Below are 20048 nucleotides of genomic sequence, written 5' to 3'. Positions count from 1 at the left end.
TTTAGACAGGCTGTTGCTCTGTCACCCAGGCTTGAGTGCAGTGGTGGCATCAGGGTTCACTGCCATCTCTGCCTCCTGGGTTCAGGCCATCCCCTACCTCAGCCTTCTGAATAGCTGAGACCACAGCCATCATGTCTGCCTAATTATTGTATTTTGGGTAGAGACGGTTTCACCACATTGCCCAGGCTGCTCTCCAACTCCTGCCACCAAGCAATCTTTCCGCCTTAGCCTCCCAAAGTCCTAGGATCATGAACCACCATGCCTGGCGCTGAAATGTCTTTTGAAGCACAAAGGATTTTAGTTTTGATGAAGCTCAATTTCTCCATTTTTTTCCGTTGTTGCTTGGGCTTTTGGTGTCATAGCTAAGGAGCCATTTGCCAAATCCAAAGTCGTGGTTTGTCTTTGTCTAAGAATTCTATGGTTTTATTTTAAAAATAAATGATCTATTTTGAGTCAATTGTTTTATAGGATATGAGGTAGGGGTCTAACTTTATTCTTTTGCATGTGGAAATCTAGTTATCCAGCACCATTTGTTGAAGAGACTATTTATTCTCTGTTGAATGGTCTTTGCACCCTTGCCATAAAACTGGTTGGCCGTAAGATGTATGAGTTTATTTCTGGACTTTCGTTTGTATTCCGTTGGTCTATATGTCTGTCCTTATGACAGTGTCACATGATTTTGACTACTGTAGCCCTGTAGTGAGTTTTGATATTTCAAAATGTTAGTACCGGAAACTTGTTCTTTGTCAAGATTGTTTTGGCTGTTCAGAGCCCCTTGAAGTTCCATATGAATTTGAGGACCAGCTTTGACATTTTTTTTTGGAATTTTGATAGGCATTGCATGGAATCACTTTGGGTAGTATTAACATCTTAATGATATATATATATATATTTTTTTTTTTTGAGACGGAGTTTCGCTCTTGTTACCCAGGCTGGAGTGCAATGGCGCGATCTCGGCTCACCGCAACCTCCGCCTCCTGGGTTCAGGCAATTCTCCTGCCTCAGCCTCCTGAGTAGCTGGGATTACAGGCACGCGCCACCATGCCCAGCTAATGTTTTGTATTTTTAGTAGAGACGGGGTTTCACCATGTTGACCAGGATGGTCTTGATCTCTTGACCTTGTGATCCACCCGCCTCGGCCTCCCAAAGTGCTGGGATTACAGGCTTGAGCCACGGCGCCTGGCCACATCTTAATGGTATTAAGTCTTCTTATCCATGAACATAGGATATATTTTAATTTATTAAGGTCTTCTTTAATTTCTTTCAGTTATGTTTTACAGTTTTTAGTGTACATGTCTTTAACTCTTTGATTAAATTTATTTTTAGCTATTTTGTTCTTTTGGATGCTATTGTAAATGGAATTGTTTTCTTATTTCCCTTTTTCAGTTAGTTCATTGCTGATGTATAGCAACACAACAAATATTTTGCATTGATAGCTGTATTTGCAACTTGATGAATTAATTTATTAGCTCAGTAGCTTTCCTGTGGATTCTTTGGGATGTTCTACATATAGGTTCATGGGATCATGTCTGCAAATGGAGATATTTTTACTTCTTCCTTTCCCATCTGGATGTCTTTTATTTCCTTTCTCATCTAATTACTCTGGCCTGAACTCCCAGTACAATGGTGAATCGGCAATAGTGAAAGCAGGCGTCCTGGATTTGTTCCTGACCTTAGAGGACAGTCTTTGGTTTTTTACCGTCATGTTGAGGAAGTTCTCTTCTATTGCCGGCTTTCTGGGTAATTTTTTACCCTACTCCCAGAGACCTTATGCTTCAGATGAAAGATGCCAGGAAGATGTAACCAGCGGGGGAAGAAGCCCAGACCACATTTCCCTGGAGTTTTTCTATTGGACATGAAGTTGACAATGTTCGAAGGATGGCGCCATGGACAGACACTCATGCCAGGCTGGAGAGGTCCAAATCCATCCTCTGGGCCAGTGTTTCTCACGGTGTGGTAGTATCTCAGTATCTCCCAGGTGTTACAAATATAGCTCTTTGAGCCACACACTCTTCTGAGGCAGAAACTCTGGAGAAGGATCCTAGGAAATGGTCTTTGAAGTAAATTCCTTAGGTGATTTGACTGTGGGCTTATTTTTGGAAACCACTGGTATAGGTGATGGTGAGAGAGAATGAGGTGAGAAGGGTGTTTTGGGGAGTCTGAAGCTTGTGAGATGGCCTGGGACATAGGCCAGGGCATGTGTCAGGGCCTGACCAAAGAGGGGGATGCTCAGGCAGGGGAGCATGTGCGGCAAATTTCCTCGAAGGGTGGAGTCCAGATCTGGAGCTGCTTCCAATAATTCTAGGATCCCAAAGTTTTCAAAGAGGATGACAAGAGGGAAATCTTGAGCAGGTGACTTTTAGGAAAACATTCATTTTCAGGCATGTCGATTTGAAGTGAGAGTCAAGCCAGGCTTGCTGCTGCCTACCCTGTGTGAAAAGGCACAGCCTCTGTAGGAGGAATAACCCTAAATTGCCAACACAGTATCAGTTCATTTCTTGCTTGTATGCACGAAGTCCGCTTGGCAGTGTGTGGGCAGTGCTGTGGCCATCACTCAGAACAGGACGGCAGATGCCCTGTCCTGTGGTTGTCGACACGTGCTCGGTTCCCCTTCTGCCCTCTGCCCTGGGAGACTGACCTCCAGGGATTTCCTAGAGCTCCCTGGTGGCTTCTGGCTGAGTTCAGCCTATGGGAACATGGCAGGAGATGGAGCCTGATGTGACTGGGCTTCCGATTTCTTCAGTCCTCCCTCTCCTATCCTCTCAGAGAGACCCTTGTGGCTGATGTATCCTCAGCAAGAGACCTCCTTGCATCTCAGAATGGCCCTTCTGTGAGACTCTTGTCTTCTGCGTTCTGAAAACTGCCTTCTCCCTTTATCCCCTTCAGGCCAGGGGTGGTGACAGAGCTGCTGTTACTGCACGTGTCCCGAACCGCGTAATACTGCGTGCCTGTTTTCCCTACACTCTGCCTACGTTTTTGCAGATTTTCCCTTTATTGAATTCTCTTTGAATTGTTCGACTTACTGAGCTCCCATTTCCTTCTGGTATGCTGACTGGTAGAATAGCTTCCAAGACAGCACTGCTGGTAAAGTTCACCTGGAGTGTGGGGCAGAGAGTGTGTGAACAGGAAGAGGGAGCCTTTAGTGCCGTCCATCGTGTCCTCCTCCCACCACTGCCTGTGGCTTGGTTCTGTGGCCCCTGAAATGGAAGGAGTGGGACATGTGGCCCCTGACCTGGAAGCCGTTTCATAGCGGCAAGTCCACACCAAGCAGCTGCCCTGCTAAACAGCTGCTGTTCTGTGTTGGAGGAAGGGCCAGTTCTCAAGGCTGGGGGTCTTGGTATGAATATTCAGTATCACCTAACCTGATGCCACCGGGATAGTTTAGGTCTCTTAAGAGTGATTACAGCACAACCCCTGTTTTAGAGACTGATGTATGTGAGTGTGGAGGAAACTGTGACAGATAACTAAGAAGTATTTGTTGGAGAGAAATGCTGGATTTCTCTGTAAAATACTGAAGCCTGAACTTGAGTAGCTCTGGCATTTTCTGGGCTATGTGCGGGGTGCTGTGCTGGGAAGTAACTACGTAGCCAAGTGGCCCTGATATGTTGCTTTAACTGTGGCCGCGGTGAGTGTGAGGTCCAGCCAGGCACGGGGTGCGTGAGCTCCAGCTCCATCGGAGGAAGACGGGTCTGCCGAAGGGAATGGAGGGTACGGAAACGTTGACAGCTTTGTAAAGCTCCACATTTCTTCTTATCGTTCAAAGGTAATTTGCCATTGAAGTAAAATAATCAAAATGCACTGTGTGTCTCATATCACATGTAAAAGTGTGACAGCAATGACACAAAGGCTGAGAAGAGAGAAATGGAAGCACACTCGTCCTGTATGTGAACCACGAGGTACCACAGAGGTACAGTGTTATCTACTGTGTGTGTGCACACATGTAGATCTTCCTGTTGTATGCTTATAGCAATGGGTATACTGTCATTTAAAGTTAAAGATGTATACTGCAAACCCTAAAAAATACCTAGAATAATGTAGTGATAACTCATAAGCCAACAAAAAGATAAAATGGAAGCATACAAAACAACTAATGCAAACTAAGGCAGAAGGGAAGAAGGAACATATTGACAAATAGAAAACAAGTATCAGGATGGTAGATTTAAACCTAAATATATTGCTTATCACATTATATGTGAATGGACTAATTATCTCGATTATAAAGTAGACATTGTCATATTGGGAAAAAAATCAAAGTCAAACTATGTGCTACCTATAAAGGAGCCCGTTCTAAGTATAAAAGCATGGATACATTAAATACAAAAAGAAGAAAAAAGACATAGAATGCTAAAACTGATACTGTCCAAAGAAAAATAGGATGTCTGTATTAATATCAGAAAAGGTAGGTTTTGGAGCAAAGAATATTATTAGGGACAAAGAAGGCCATGCCGTAATGATACAGTGGTCAGTTGATCAGGACATAATTCATAGTGTTTATGGACTCAGTAACAGAGTTTCAAAATACATGAAGCAAAAGCTGATAGAGCACAAGAAAGAATCATAGTTGGAGATTTCAACACCCTCTTCTCATTAACTGATAGAACAAATAGAAAATCCTGTGAAGCCGTGACTTGTTCAGATGCCCGTAGCACATGGCAGGGAGAACAGCAATCTGCAGAGAAACGTGCTGTCCATATTCACGGGCGAGTCTCCAGGCCGTGCACGCCAGGCCGCTGGGGCAAGAATCTCCGGGACAAGTACCCAGGAAGGCCAGGCTTTCGCAGAAGAGTGTGGGAAAAATGTATGTGTGTCACTGGCAGAGTCTTCGTAGGAACGTGGGGTAGGGACAGTCTGCCACCGCTTCATGCATGCTTTGCCACCTACTGTCATTTCAGAGAATGCCCTTGAATGTTTCACTGATTTCAAGTTAGTGATTGGTTAGAATAATTTTTCAAAAAACATGCTTCCCCTTTTTTATGTGGGGTATCGCTGCTGAGCAAGTTGTCCGCACGCACATATATAATATGAAAATGTTAACAAAAGTTGTAAAATGGTCTTTCAGAGTGCGGTCTACTCTGGCAACATGGAATAACCTCAGGCTTCATACAGTAACATATGGAGGTGCTGTCTGCCCACGTATGTTCCTGTTGAATGTTTTCCTTCCCAGAACTCAAGCATTCATCGGTCTTTCTGTGAAAGTGTGGCTATTAGGAAAAGATACAGCTTTTAACTCAAGGCCTGCACCCCACTCATGAAATTGAAGAATCTTATCTTTCTTCCTTGAAAAGCATAGCCCATCCAGTTTGTTTTGGAAGGAGTATACTTCTGTGTTCTGTGCAATAAAAATGATTTATCTCTTCAATAACCAGCCCAGTCACAAGCCCATCTAATGTGAATAATTAATTTTGCAGCTTTCCAGCTAACTGGAGTGAACAGTGGTCTGATTTCTTCCCTCGGGTTTTTTCTGACTGAAAACAATCATTCCAGTACTGATTTCTTTGCTCATTGGGCTGAGATTTGAAAAGTTGCTTAATTACACTGCAGTGGTTCTCCAAACAGGAGTCTTTCATGTTCCGTCCATTTGCTTTGAAAAGGAAGGATTGTATCCTTATGTCTGAGGAATTACTTGAGCCCAAGGATGGAATTTTCTGCATGTAAGCCTCAGAAAAAATGGGCACCAATCATCTTTATTGTGATTTTTGGACATTTATTGAGTGATCAGCTTTCAGGGCAAGCTGGATAGAAACGGCCATGCACGTCTGGCTTCCGAGATGTCGGCTTCCTGTGTCTCCCTGGGCTCAGGCTCCACCCTCCCGTTTTCCCCTCTCTCCACTGAACTGTAAGCCTCAAAAACCATGCCACTGGGCCCACTAGCTGGTTGTTCACTCTACTTTCCTTAGGTGAAAGGACCATTCAAATTAGACCTTAAATACACGTGATGTTCTTACATCCAATAGTCCTGAAATTGCTCCTGTCAATATTTCTCAGTGAATACTTCCCCAGGCTTTGGGGACGATGATTATGCTTTTTGCCAATTAGTAATGTCCCTTTCTACTCAATATTTCTTGTGTTAATTGTCCTTACAGATTCTCTAGAAGCATTTTTAAAACAGTCTGCCAACATTCTTTTAAAAATATTAATCTGCACCATCTGTAATGAAACTAGTTGTTCAAACAAAGGCTAACATCAACTCAAACCTATTTTCCAATTGGAGTATAAACAAATAAAAGTTTATTATTTTGGCAGGGAGAAAAAGTGGAAGGACTATTCACTGGTAAACACTACATTCTTTTAATTCCCCTTTCCACCACTATTAATAGATCATGTACAGGGCATCTTGCTTTGTCAATTCATTTGAAACTGTAATATTCCAGTGAATATCCACTTTCCTTCCAAGTCCCTTAAGTTTTAGAAAGAAAAATATTTATTTATTTATTTAGGGACAGAGTCGCACTCTGCTGCCCAGGCTGGGGTGCAGTGGCGCAATCTCGGCTCACTGCAACCTTTCCCTCCCCGGTTCAAGTGATTCTCCTGCCTCAGCCTCCCGAGTAGCTGGGACCACAGGTGTGTGCCACCACGCCCAGCTAATTTTTGCATTTTTAGTAGATACAGGGTTTCGCCATGTTGGTCAGGCTGATCTCAAGCTCCTGCTCTCAAGTGATCTGCCCACCTTGGCCTCCCAAAGTGCTGGGATTACAGGCGTGAGCCACTGCACCCGTCCAGAAGGCGCTGTTTGTATGTAGCCATCTTCCCAGCCACACTCCAGCCTGTTGTGCATCTTTACCTACCATCTCTTTCCCCAGCAATCTATGAGTCTGTACTCTTCCTGTTCTGTGACTCTATCTCCCGACGTGGACTTGAAGTACTAAATGTGTGCATAGGGCCGCTACACAAAGCTGTGCTGATCTTTGTGCTGTTTTCTTTCTGCGTGACATTGCACTGAAGGGCTGACCTTGCTTTTACAGAATGATGCCAGACTCCCAGAGACGCTGCCTGTACATGGGAGAGGAGTCACAGTCTCCTTCCAAGCGTCCTGAAAAACCTCCCATGAGATCCGGCAGCTTCCCCACTCATGTTCCTTCCTCAGATCTGCTTTCTGCCCATGGGAAATATGCTTGGCTGTTCAGTGTGGTTGCTTTTGGGTCAGCGTAGCTTCACCACTGCCTGCCAGTTTGCTTCTTCCTCCTGGAAAGGTAGCTTGCTTCAGTGAAGCCAGGATGAAAACAGGCCACAAACAAGAGTCCCTGTCGGAGAGAGGGAGAGGAGGAGAGGCAGAGAAAGAGAGGAGAAGAGAGAAGAGAGGACATAGGGAGAGAGAAAGAGAGAAGGGAGCAGGTAGAGAAAGAGAAAGAGAGAAGGTGAAACCTTGCAGGTCAGCCTGCTGGGCCCAGGGGCGGCAGCGGGGCTGTGCTGTGCTGGCTCACTGTGGCTTCCCGTGACTGCTGCGCCATGCAGGGTACATCTGCACAGAGAGTGCCCTGCCTGGCACAGTCCTCGGGCTGGGGCGTGTTGCCTCCTGGTGGGAGGGAGGGGCTGGGAGAGGACATTGGGTGCTGGACACATGTTGGCCCCGCCCTCAGCAGCTGGGAGCCTATCCTGGGCCTGACTTCTCGGAGTCGCATTCGTTCCTTCTAAAATGGGGATCATATTATCCACCTTCAGGGTTATCATGAGGGCTAAATGAGATAACAAAGGTGGTAGGTTCAGCAGGAGCCTGACACAGAATGTACTCACTTAAATGACCATGGTTGTTCGTGATACTCATCAGATAAAATCCTGGTAATTATATGGTGGGGACAAGGCCTTTTCTCTGCAGGACACTTCAGAGATACTGTCAGGTAATTAGGGCAAAGAGAGTGAAGGGCCTTAAGTGGAAGGCCTCACCCCTGCTCTGCTGTCTGCAGCGTCTCTTGCCCTGGGAGATACTTCCCACGAGGGACCCCTCCTGGTCACTGCAGCACAGGCTCTGTTACAGGGAAGGCCTCATTGCTCAGCTTGGTTTTCCCACAGCTGATCTCCAGTGGCACCAACCATTGAGATCCCTCCCATTACACACCTCCTGGCCTGGGCGTAGAGGGACCAGCTGCCTTCCTGCCCTCTGACTTCTGCTTGATTTATGTTGGTCTCACTCCAAGCAGTTCTTCCACAGGGCTCTGCATGGCCAATGCCGTCTGCCACCTGCCTTCTGTCTGTAGTCCTGAAGTGGCAGGAAGGCCACTTCATCCTTCCTGCCTGCTCTGTGGCCTTCCTGAGTGGTGCCTGGGAGAGAGCCTGCAGATGACTTGGGCAGGGCATCCCTCGGAGGCCCTGGCACGGGTGAGGTAGTGAAAGCACTTTGCTTCCTTGTTACTGGCTCTGTAGCACCTTGTCAAGCAGAAGTGACCTCAGCCATGGCTGCATAAATGGTGCCTACGTGGTACAGGGCCTAAGACTCAGGGAAAACCTTTCCCTCCACCCCTGTACCCCGGTCCCCACCTCCCCAAGCTGTCGTTTCTACTCACCGTTGTCTCTTTTCTGGCCCTTAAAAATGTAAATTCTCTTGGCAGTGTTAATGTATTAGGTACTCAATGTATTCAACATTTTTAGCTCCGTATTTCTCAATGTGATGATATAAGCATCGTAGGACTGTTACGTGTTTTGATCTAGAAAGAACTAAAGGATTGAGGGATGAGGAAACTGTTGAAGAAGAGGGCAGAAGAGGCAGAGGCGTGGGCAAGAACCTGTTTCCATCTCACAGTCTGGCATGAACCTGTCTTGTTAATAGTCACGGTAGCAAGGGTTCTTGACAACAGTGGGCGTGACTCAGACCCATCAATTCTGGTTGTTTAAAACTTACGGCCTGAGGATTTTAAACATGTCTAATACCTGGGGCTGGTGGGGATAAGGATTTGTTCCTGCCTGTAACTGAGACGTGGCGCAATGGGGATAGGCTCTCCTCCCGCAAGAGGACCATGGGCACCAGGAAACTTCTTGATCCAGTGACCTCGCTTCTAGGAACCTATCCTAAGAAAATAATTGAAGGCACACTCAAAGACTTATCCACTAGGACTCACATAGAGTTTGTTGTTTATCTAGGTAAAAAACCAGAAATCCCCTAAATTTCCATCAACAGACAGATGGTCAGGCTTAATTTGATGATCCATGTAATGGAATATAATGGCTGACATTAAAATTACGTTGTAGAAGAATCGCTACGATTTAATAACCTGAGAAATGCTAATGAGATAGCTGAGTTGAACAATTAGAAGACAAATTAATTTGTGTATGTGAATACACATGTGTGTGATGTGTGTCTCTGTGTATGTGAATGCGTGTATGTGTGTGAATGTGTGTCTCTGTGTATGTGAATGCATGTATGTGTGAATGTGTCTCTGTATGTGAATGCATGTATGTGTGAACGTGTGTCTCTGTGTATGTGAATGTGCGTATGTGTGTGTGTCTCTGTGTATGTGAATACACGTATGTGTGAATGTGTGTCTCTGTGTATGTGAATGTGCGTATGTGTGAGTGTGTGTCTCTGTATGCTAATGGGTGTATGTGTATGTGTGTCTCTGTGTATGTGAATAGGCGTATGTGTGACTATGTGTCTCTGTGTATGTAAATACGCGTATGTGTGAGTGTGTGTCTCTGTGTATGTGAATATGCGTATGTGTGAATGTGTGTCTATGTATGTGAATGTGCATATGTGTGAGTGTGTGTCTCTGTATGCTAATGGGTGTATGTGTATGTGTGTCTCTGTATGCGAATATGCATGTGTGTGAATGTCTCTGTGTATGTGAATACACGTATGTGTGACAATGTGTCTCTGTGTATGTGAATACGTGTATGTGTGACTATGTGTCTCTGTGTATGTGAATACACGTATGTGTGACTGTGTCTCTGTGTATGTGAATACGTGTATGTGTGACTGTGTGTCTCTGTGTATGTGAATACGTGTATGTGTGACTATGTGTCTCTGTGTATGTGAATATGCGTATGTGTGAATGTGTGTCTCTGCATGCATACGTGTGATCTGACCTAAAAATATTCATTTATATGTAGGAAAAAAACACTGAAAGGAAATTATCTAAATGTTAACATTGGGTGTCTCTGAATTATAGAATTATGTACAGTTGCAGTTGTTTTATGTGTCATCTTCTATAATTTCCTTTAACATAAGTATCACCTGCTTATAAATGTATAGGCACATATGGATTTTGCAAATGTATATACAGAGTTTGTTGAGACATAGGGGAAATCAGACAATGTGGAAATTCATAAAACTAGACAGTGCCCAGTCTTAGAGCAAAGTCAGAAAAATGTCAATGGGATTTCTTTTTTCAGAAGAGGAAAAGTCAGGAATAATATAGATCTCATCAATCTTTTCTACCTTATTGAAGTCAAAAGGAGAAAAAAAATTGTGGAATGCCATTTTTATTTCCAGCCTCTGGAAAATGTTTTTGGGTAATCCTGAATCTTCTCTACATGTGAGCTGTGAGCTCTCTGAGTCACAGGCTAGGGATTCTGCCAGGCAATAGGACCCCAAGTCCTCCTTGATGCTTCCCCTATTTGCAGAGAGGAATGGATTTGGAACATTGAAGATGGTATCTGTATGGTATTCAGTTTAAACTGGAATAGCCCAAAGTCTCTTTAGGAAATTTCCTGGTGCAACTCATTTTATTTTTGGATTTTTAGAAATATGATTACATAAAAAAGCTCAGAAACGATTACCTATATGCTTAACTACAATTATATAATACTTTGTGTACACAAAGTAGATAAATGTAAATATTAAACAGGAATAAAAATCAGCCAGATATGGCATCACAGAGAAGATAAAATGGACTTTGGATTTTTCCCCATTTCTGCTTTTCCTTCTTAGTGGCCAGAAGGTGAGTCCGCCACATTGTACAGTGTGGTGCTGCTTTGAGACCCCATGGGCCTCCACTCTCCTGAGCACTGTCCTCTCCTCAGAGGTCAATACTGAGTCTACAAACATTGTTGATTTAATGACTTAGAAAACTTGTTTTATTTGAGTTAAAAAACCAATCTCATGCAAATAAGCTATGGTTACTGGGTTTTAACCTATTCATTATGAAGTATGTATGTATGTATTATTTTTGAGGCAGGGTCTTGCTTTGTTGCCCAGGCTGGAGTACAGTAGCACAATCTCAGCTCACTGAAGGTTTGACCTCTCAGGCTCAAGCAGTCCTTTACCAGCCTTCCCAGTAGCTGGGACTGTAGGCGTGCACCGCCATACCTGGCTAATTTTTGAATTTTTTAGAGACAGGGTTTTTCCATGTTGCCCAGGCTGGTTGTGAACTCCTAGGCTCAGGCAATCCACCTGCCTTGGCCTCCCAAAGTGCTGAGATTACAGGTGTGAGCCACTGTGGCTAGCTCATTATGGAGTATTTATTAAGAACCTACTTTGAACTGGATACCACTAAGAGTACCAAAGAAAACAAGATGAAATCAACACGGCAGCCATTCTTAAGGAACTCACGGTCTAATGAACCTCAGTGAATCAACATCCACAATCTATCTTTATGTTTTTCATTTACATCTCCTTAGTTAATGTAACAAAAGCAAGGGTTTTGTTTCTTTTTTAAAGCAAGAGGGTCTCCTCCCGGCCGGAGTGCAGTGGTTCTACCATAGCTCACTGCAGCCTTGAACTCCAGGGCTCCAGTGATTCTTCTGCCTCAGTCTTCCAAGTAGCTAGGAGTACAAGTGCATACCACTATGCCTGATCATTTTTTTATTATTTTTATTTTCCATAGAGATGGGGTCTTGTGTTCCCAGGCTGATCTTGAACTCCTGACCTTAATCGATCCTCCCACCTTGACCTCCCAAAGTGCTGGGATTACAAGTTTGAACCACCATGGTTGGCCTTGTTTTCTTTTAATCTACATTGTATGACTGAGAAAATAATGCGAGGGAGGTCACCATCTCCATAACACTCGGTTCTCCCAGACCACCCCCGGGAGCATCAGAAAACATCTGGTTGTTTCGTCCACTCACTGTGACATTTATCTAAATGTACCTAAGGAGTTACGGTTTCAGATTTATAGTTATGGGAAACGGGTGGGAGGATGTCAATTGTAAGCCAGTTCGAGCAGCTAAAAGCATGCAAATTATTAAATCTCTTGGGCAGAGAGATTCTTTCACCTCTCTACTTTCATTACCAAAGCTGAGACACCTACGTTATAACCCCGTCTCCTGCCACGCGGCCCTCTGCTGGCTGCTGAGCCTCTGAGGAGAGTCCTCAGTCACCTGTGTTCTCCATGGGAAGTGACCCAGGGCTGCCTAGAGATGACGCCCAGAGGATACTCCCCGGCCCCAGACAGACTCCTTTTCTGACTTCTCAGAGATGTGGTGCTGGTGTTAGACGGCACTCAGGGCCCAGGTTTACTCATGCACAGGAGTCCTATTGTCTGTGTCACCGGTGAATTCTTGAATGAGAAAGAAGCAAGCAAAAATATTTTTCTTAAAATTTCTTCCTTTGTTGTACATTTGTGATCGGAAAGAATGACTGTCATTTCTGCAGGCGAATGTTTCATAGCATCGATAGCATCTCTACCTGTCCGGGGACCCTTTAAAACAGGCAATGCACCTGCACATAAAATGACATCTTCCCAGTGATCAGGAACGAAAATCGTTCCTGCGGCTTCTCATGGAATCTGGCTGTCTTTAACATCATGTGTCCTTTAATGAGGGTGACCATATATGCCTGTGCAGTTGCTTCCCTTTCATCAAGCTCCTGATCTGGATGATGCATGTATGGTGGTCCTTCCATGTGGCGGGCAGGCCAGTGTGGTGGAGGACCATCCTGCCTAGTGTGAACCTTTGCTTTGCTTCAGGTGTGGCTGCCGTCCTTGCAGAGCTTCCTTCTTGCGATTCTGGTTATTGTCTTATTCCAGTCCCTGGGTCCTGACTTCTGCTGATTGGTCTTCCAGTGGAAGCCATTAGGGTATTTAAATGTGAATTTCTTGTGATTTTAGGAAATAGACATTTTTTTGCCTATGAAAGGGCCAACCAGACTCTGAATGTTTTTCTTGATGAGAAGCTGTGCATGAAATAGCAAAGGTGGCCTGAATCTTCTGCCAATGCAAAAGTGAGTCTAAAAGTGTCATCCCACAGTGTCTGGTCTCCTGTGTGAGTTTCTGCTTTACATTTTCAGTTGAGTTGGGGAGGAGAGTTGTTTCTAATGGTCTCTTCTAAAAACTTTAGCCTTTTACAATTCAGACTGACCCTTAGGCAAATTTCCTTGTAAGATTTACCACAGAATCTTGGGCACATTCTTGAATCTAGCGCCCAAGTGCTGGGAACACATTCATTATTTCTGTGTTGGTGATTCCGTTTCCTTCCCTGTCTCTTTCAGGTCTCACTCTCCTTTGCTCCAGATGTCCAGCGCCAGGTCTAAAGATCCCTGCTTTACTGAAAACACTCCTTTGCTGGGGAGCTCCTTACAGGAGAAAGGGTGAGATATGTCCCCCCTCATATGAAAGTAAGCGTGTCTGCGCCTCGTTCTTGGCACGTATGCTGGAGAACTTCTTGAGATGCGAACTTTTACTGGACGTGTTTAACCTCTGCCAGATCTTGACAATTTATTGTAGTAGATGTTCTTGATTCCAGTGGTTATATTCTGTGGGTATTAATTTCCAGACGGCCTTGAGCATAACCCTGCAGTGATTGCATAGCACACATGCACACTCATGCATGCACGAAACTCTGACGGGCCATTTGACCAGGCTGTGGTTTCTCAGCTAGGGCATGGTTGGAATTGCCTGGAGACATTTTTGGTTGTCACGCTGAGGGCTGAGGGCTGAGGTGCTTCTGGCATCTAAGGGCAGAGGTCAGGGATGCTGCCAAACATTCTGCAACGCACAGGACAGCCCCCACCGCAAAGAATTGTCCAGCGCAAATGTCAGTAGTGATGAAGTTGAGAAACCCTGTATATTTTTTTCACAAGAAAACTCAATTTCCCGCAAACTTGCAGGTCCTTTTTGGGCACAAATCAAGGTGGTTCTGGAATTGCCTGAGCAGAGCTGACCCGGAGGGTAAGTTACAGATGCTTCCTTCTGGGATGAACGGCCATGGGCCAGGCCTGCGGCCTCATCTTCTCTTCTTTCTGCAAGCAAACTGCCACAAGCCTGAGCCACCTGCTCCATGTTTCCTGGCTCCTTGCACATCACAAACCTGGTGACATTAATACCCACAGAATATAACCACTGGAATAATAAACATCTACTACAACAAATTGTCAAGATCTGGCAGAGCCTAAACATGTCCAGTAAAAATTGTCACTATCAATCTGATCAAAAGTATCAGAACCCAGTTTAAAATCATTTATTCAAGCACAAAGTTGAGGATAGCCATTTGGGAAACACAGAATCCAAAGAAATGGGATCAGTGCTCCAAAGCTGAAAAGATAAGGTCTAATTCTTATTAATATAGGCAGAAAACAGAGAAATGTAGAAGGACCACATTTTCATACAAGGCTGGTGTATAAATTACAGCTTTCTCCCCAATTTAAAAGAGTCTATTTGACATTCCATGTTAGACAATATGATAGTCATGAGGTCTTTGTGTGAGAGAAGAAGGAAGTTAATCTATCAATGAAGAGCAACAGTGAAGAGGAAAGGGGTCTTCTCTGGTGCCTGTTAGTCTTTTACAACATTTTATAAAACAATGTAGGTAAGGAAAAAGGCTAATATAGAATCAGAGAAAAAAAGGCCACAGCTGACTCTTATGTGACTCGTTCCATAATCACATTCTTTTAAGACTCAAAATAATGTAAACTTCCAACAGCTTTGATTTTGAATCCCCTATTTGCACAGCATGGCTGCTGTGTCTCCCTCACTCACCTCTGAGCCTCTGAGGAGCTGCCTCCTTTCTCCCGAGCCCAGTCTGCAGCCAGGGAGGGGAGCGGAGGGCTTCACACTTTAGGGGGCTTTGCATGCCACATGCGTTCCTGTCCTCAGCCTCCAAATACTCCGGCTCGCAGGATTTGGATGGGCTGCAGATATCTGGATTTATCACTTCTCAGTGCAGGGGTGATTTGTTCACACAAAGCCCTTGACTAGAGGAAACTCCTTCCCTCCCTGGCTCTCCAGGGCAGTCAGTACTATTCCTGTCAAGGGATTCAAATATCGCTTCCCTTGAGAGCCCTTAGTAGTCTCTGTCCCACCCACCAGTGCTGCTCCTACGCTCTCAAACACTACATGCCCTTACTTACAACCTAGTCCTTGTGCTGTCTATGGTTATGTCAGCCAGCCTGTGCCCTCTTCATCGTCCATCCTGGTACCCAGTACAGTCCCTGCCACCCGCCCCTCAGTGACTGGATGGATAAGGATTGTAAGCTGAGGCATTCCCACTGACCCAGCTGCTTCCAGCTTCTGTACTGGGGGATAACTTAATTCTCCTCCATTGCTCCTAATCAATAACTTTTAAGACAAAGACTCTACACAGCTATTCCCTTAATGCTTTCTCTTGAATTACTTGGTAAATTGTGCAGGACTGTGACATTTAAGAACTTGAAGTTAACTGGAAAACCATTAATGTGTAAGCATTTGTCCTGGCATGCCCTGGGAGGCAGAGCTGGGCCTCATGTCACAAAAACCACTTCAAGGGAGCAGAACATGGGTCGGCTTTGCTTACAAAACTTTTCCTTTTCTCTTTTTGCATGAAGCTAATTAAGGTATTGGTGGTAGGAATGTGTTTTTCATGCTTTACTTTTATCAACTTTATTTTGTTGCAGTTTTAGTTTGATCAAATGCTTATTAGGATAATATCCATTGATTTACACCTTTTCAGAAGTGTTCTTTTAAGGGTGTTGAGAGAAGGAATGTGTGGTACAAAGGTCAGAGCATGCCCTGTATCTGCACTGACGGTAGCCACTCTTCAGGGATGGTTATTTAAATTAAAATTAAAAATTCACTACTTCAGTAGCACTGGCCACACTTCCAGTTACCCCGCATTTTGGACAGGGCAGCGAACACGGCTATCACCACAGGAAGCTCTGTTGCACAACACTGCTCTAGAAGGCAGTGACAGTAACTTGTTTTTCTCTTTCTACTTATAGGAAAAGGTTCCAATTTTGGTTCAGTTTTTGCTTCCAATGTTGTTACAGTTGTATTTTCAGCAGTTAGAAAGTGATATTATTTCTCACGCACCTGAGCATTTTCCAGTCACAAAATTGATAGAAAGTATTATCAACTATTTTCAGTCATGTGTTACCTTGTTACACATTGGTTATACATGGCTTAATTGGCATCTCCTTATGAATAACATTTTTTCCTTGTGAACCACTGCTAAAGCAGTCATGTGTTCAGGAGAATCACAATGCCCCATTGATATGGCTCCGTTCCAGTGTATCACAGAACACATCTGTTGCTAATGTCATTATTGTGGTCTCATGAATATTCCATGTGATACATGAAAATTCTGGCTTTTGCTACTACCTTTTAAGAGTCAAGTGCATCTGTTATGAAGGAATTGATCAGAAGGTCAGGGATTCAACTGAAATTAATTGGAGGCTCTGTACAGTGGCTCATGCCTCTAATCCCAGCACATTGGGAGGCCAAGGTGGTCAGATTACTTGAGATCAGGAGTTCACGACCAGCCTGGTCAACATGATGAAACCCTGTCTCTACTAAAAATACAAACATTAGTTGGGCGTGGTAGCACGTGCCTGTCATCCCAGCTACTGGGGAGGCTGAGGTAGGAGAATTACTTGAACCTGGGAGGCAGAGGTTGCAGTGAGCTGAAATCACGCCACTGCACTCCACCCTGGGTGACAAGACTCTGTCTCAAAAAACAAGACAAAACAAAACAAAAACAAAAATCCCAGAAGTAAATGGATGTATTCTCAAGTAATTCTGAGAAAAGTTTATGATTCCACTTGAGTCATCCCTCTAGGTACTGGCCCCATTCTTGGCCTGTCTAGTCAGGTACTAATGTTCCTTCTTCCTGCTCATGCTCCTGTGGATGTTGTGTGGGAAGCCAGGGAGGCCACCTCCCATGCTGCTCCACTGCAGAAAGAGATCTATCTACACAGGGTAGGAAACACTGGCACCGTTCACCCTGGGCAGGTCTCACAGATCTAGGTATTGGCTGCTGGACCCCATACAATGAGAAAGCAAACACTGAAATCAGCAGGAACTGGTCTGAGCCAGAAACAGCTTTCTTGGAAAGTCCCAAACTCAGAAAAAGCTGGTTTCTTGAGGGCTCACAATTCATTTTGAAGACTTTAGTGACTCCAGAAAATTTCCTTTGAGGTAAGTGTTCTGTGAAGCCACAAAAGGCCCATTCCCACCAGCATGAGAACGCCATAGTCTGTGGTCCTTTGAAAGACCAGGGTTGATTCAGTGGCATTTCACACGTCAGGTCTCAGAGGAAAGGAAAGCTTGTTTTGCAGACGTTACTATTTCAGGAGAAACAACCAGACCTCTCTTGCTTCCCAGGTCACCGCGCATGCCCGTTTACCATCCCGAGTTCATCTCCGAAGAGTCTTGGGAGGACAGCTCTGCCGATTGGGAGCGAAGATACCTGCTGAGCAGGGAGGTGTCTGGTCTGTCTGCATCTGCCTCCTCCGAGAAGGGGGACCTTCTGGACAGCTTGCACATCCGACTCCGTCTTTCCAAGCTGAGGTAGGCGGACCTGGGGTGCCCAGCCTGGCAGCGGTGGCCGCACATCAGGTCCTGCGTCCCCCTCCCTCCTCAAACCTGCAGGGTGAAGACGAGGATGAGCTTTGCCTCATCTGGCCAGGCTGCACTTTTCCTCCAAGGTGATTTGTTTTTACCAGGCCTAGGGAGACATTGAAGGCGGCCTGCAAATCGTGCAGCGCCTGAGAGGACAAACCTGAATGACTGATATTGTACAGTCCTCTCCTTCCTGCTTCTGTGGCTAGGGTCTTCATGGTCAGGGGTTTGCAAATAGCATCTGTCTGCTTCAGGGGTCCCCGGCGTTTTCGAATTTGATACACCTTCCTAGTTATTGAGGAAGGAGTGGGTCTGGCTCAGTGTGCAGCCTGAAGGGTGCAGTTCCCTCCTGCGCTGTGGGCCCTGGAAGCCTTGTTAAGGCTCAAAACGTTTTAGAAGTTGCAGTCCCTTTGGAAAACTATTAAGGTGTAAGCATTTGTCCTGGGCACGTGCTCCAAGAAGCAGCGCTGCCTAGAGAGAATGGGTGGTGCGCATGCGTGTGTGCGGGATGCGGGATGCGCATGCGTACAGGAGGAATGGGTGGGGATGCGCATGCGTACGGAACGGCCGTGCGAGTGGGACGCGCATGCGTGGGAGGCCGCGGGCGGGCGTGGGCAATGGCGGTCTCAGTACCAGGCTGTTTACCCGCTGGGTTCCCCCGTGGCACTTTCATTTGAGAGGCACGTGTTGGAAGGCATCATCTCCCAACAAGGTTTGGGAGCCAGGACCGGGGGCTTCCGTTCTGCTCCGCCCCGAAGTCGCGGCGCGCCCGGGCAGGGCCTGGTGTGGCGGCGAGGCGCCCTCGCCGGGACCTCCCACGGGCTGCACTAAGGTTCTGTGCGGAAGCCCCAGGGAAGTGAGAAGGCGCCGCTCGGTCATCAAATGCCGGGGCGCCGTGGCCGTGTGGGGGGGACCAGCCTCTTCTGAAGATGCGCGCGGTTGTTTGGGGGCCGCCTCCGACTCCCTGTGGGGCGCGGGGACCCGCCGCCCCGTGCGTGTTCCCACAGTCCTGGGAGGGACACGGAGGGCGCCTCCAGGAGGGCAAGGCTTCTGCCCAAGGCCGCACTGTGAGCCAGGCCGAGGGGCAGGGAGTCCGCCCTAGACCCCCCCACCGCTGCTTGACGTGGAGCTTCGCCCCAGCGTGCCTCTCAGGCGCCCAGAGCTGCCTCATGATGAGAAGGGGCCCTTGGTGCAATAAACGTTTGGCCAGTGAATCCGCTGTGAGATTTTGTGAGTTGGGTGAAATCGTGTCCGTTGGGTCAACAAGACGGCAAGCCTGACACTGTTCACGCCTTTTCCCAGCTGGCTGGGCAACCACTCCCGAGTATGCCGTGTCCTCAGCCGCCCTACAACGTGGATAGACTCAAGTACATTTGAGACGTTTGCATTCAGTACTTGCTTTATCTTCTATGATTCATGGGATATTTGCCTTTGAGCTTGCCACTGAACTAAAGGACGTTAGTGCCATTCTTTATAACATGTCTAAAAAGTACCATGCGTGATCAGTGAAGAAGCTTGTAAAAAACCTTTCATTTGGGGTTGTCAGCTCTGCTGCAGATGTCAGTTATGTAGAAAAAAATTTGTATTTAGAATAGCTCAATGTTTCATGCTCTAAAAAGAAATGTCATTTCGATTCCTATTTAGGAGCTGTTGAATCATAATTTGGAAGCGTGAACTGATTATTCATCAAATTCATTAAATCTAAGAGAATGCAAAACAAGATTTTACCATTTTTAAAGGATCAGATTCAAAGACAGATGAAATTTAACTGAGGAGAGTATTAAAAAGATGTTCCAACATAGAGTTTCTTAGTTCATTCTACTCACACTCAAGCATGGTCTGTGTACAAGCATCCTTCCACGAGTGCGGACAGAGCAAACACGATCTAGTGCCTGCCCTCATGGGGCAGCCGGTGAGAGAGTACGCCCTAGACTGGGGGAGCCGGGTCTGGCTGCTGAGTGAGCAGAGACGGGCATGATGGGTGGACTGCAGTCAGGGGTACCCCAGCAGGGCAAACGCCTTGTGGTCTCGTCTGGGAGCAGCAAGGACATTGGTGGGATGGAAAGGCAGCAGAATGCAGGCCAGACCCAGGTTCATGTAGGGCCCAGGGGATCACGGTTAAGAAGTGGGTAATGTTGAGGGGCTGGAATGCCTTTGGCAGTCCTCAGTGGGGGCTGAGTATGTAGCTTGTATTAAGTTACTGCCTAAGGAATTCTTAAGATCTGCTAATACAACCGGTAATGGCATAGCAATTTCTTTCTTAAATTATTTGTTTTTACATTTGATGGTCAAATCTGTATTTCTACCTTTCAGAAAACGTAGGGGAAAATAAATGGTAAATATGAATCAAAGAGACAAGGCATTCCGTTTACT

The 20048-nt window shown here is 45.7% G+C and overlaps 1 protein-coding gene across 3 annotated transcripts in view; it reads left to right on the top strand.

Moving 5' to 3' along the window:
• Nucleotides 1-20048, top strand: part of OCA2 (OCA2 melanosomal transmembrane protein) — a 218243-nt gene that overhangs the window by 16596 nt on the left and 181599 nt on the right. For all 3 annotated transcript variants that reach the window (XM_037731346.1, XM_017508501.2, XM_037731347.1), the window contains exons 2-3: nt 13355-13453; nt 17439-17624. In XM_037731346.1, coding sequence (XP_037587274.1) covers nt 13355-13453; nt 17439-17624 — 285 coding nt within the window. The remainder of the gene's footprint in view (nt 1-13354; nt 13454-17438; nt 17625-20048) is intronic.

Source organism: Cebus imitator, unplaced genomic scaffold (genome assembly GCF_001604975.1).
Source record: "Cebus imitator isolate Cc_AM_T3 unplaced genomic scaffold, Cebus_imitator-1.0 Scaffold392, whole genome shotgun sequence".
Taxonomy (NCBI): domain Eukaryota; kingdom Metazoa; phylum Chordata; class Mammalia; order Primates; family Cebidae; genus Cebus; species Cebus imitator.
This window is presented reverse-complemented; position numbering and strand designations above follow the sequence as displayed.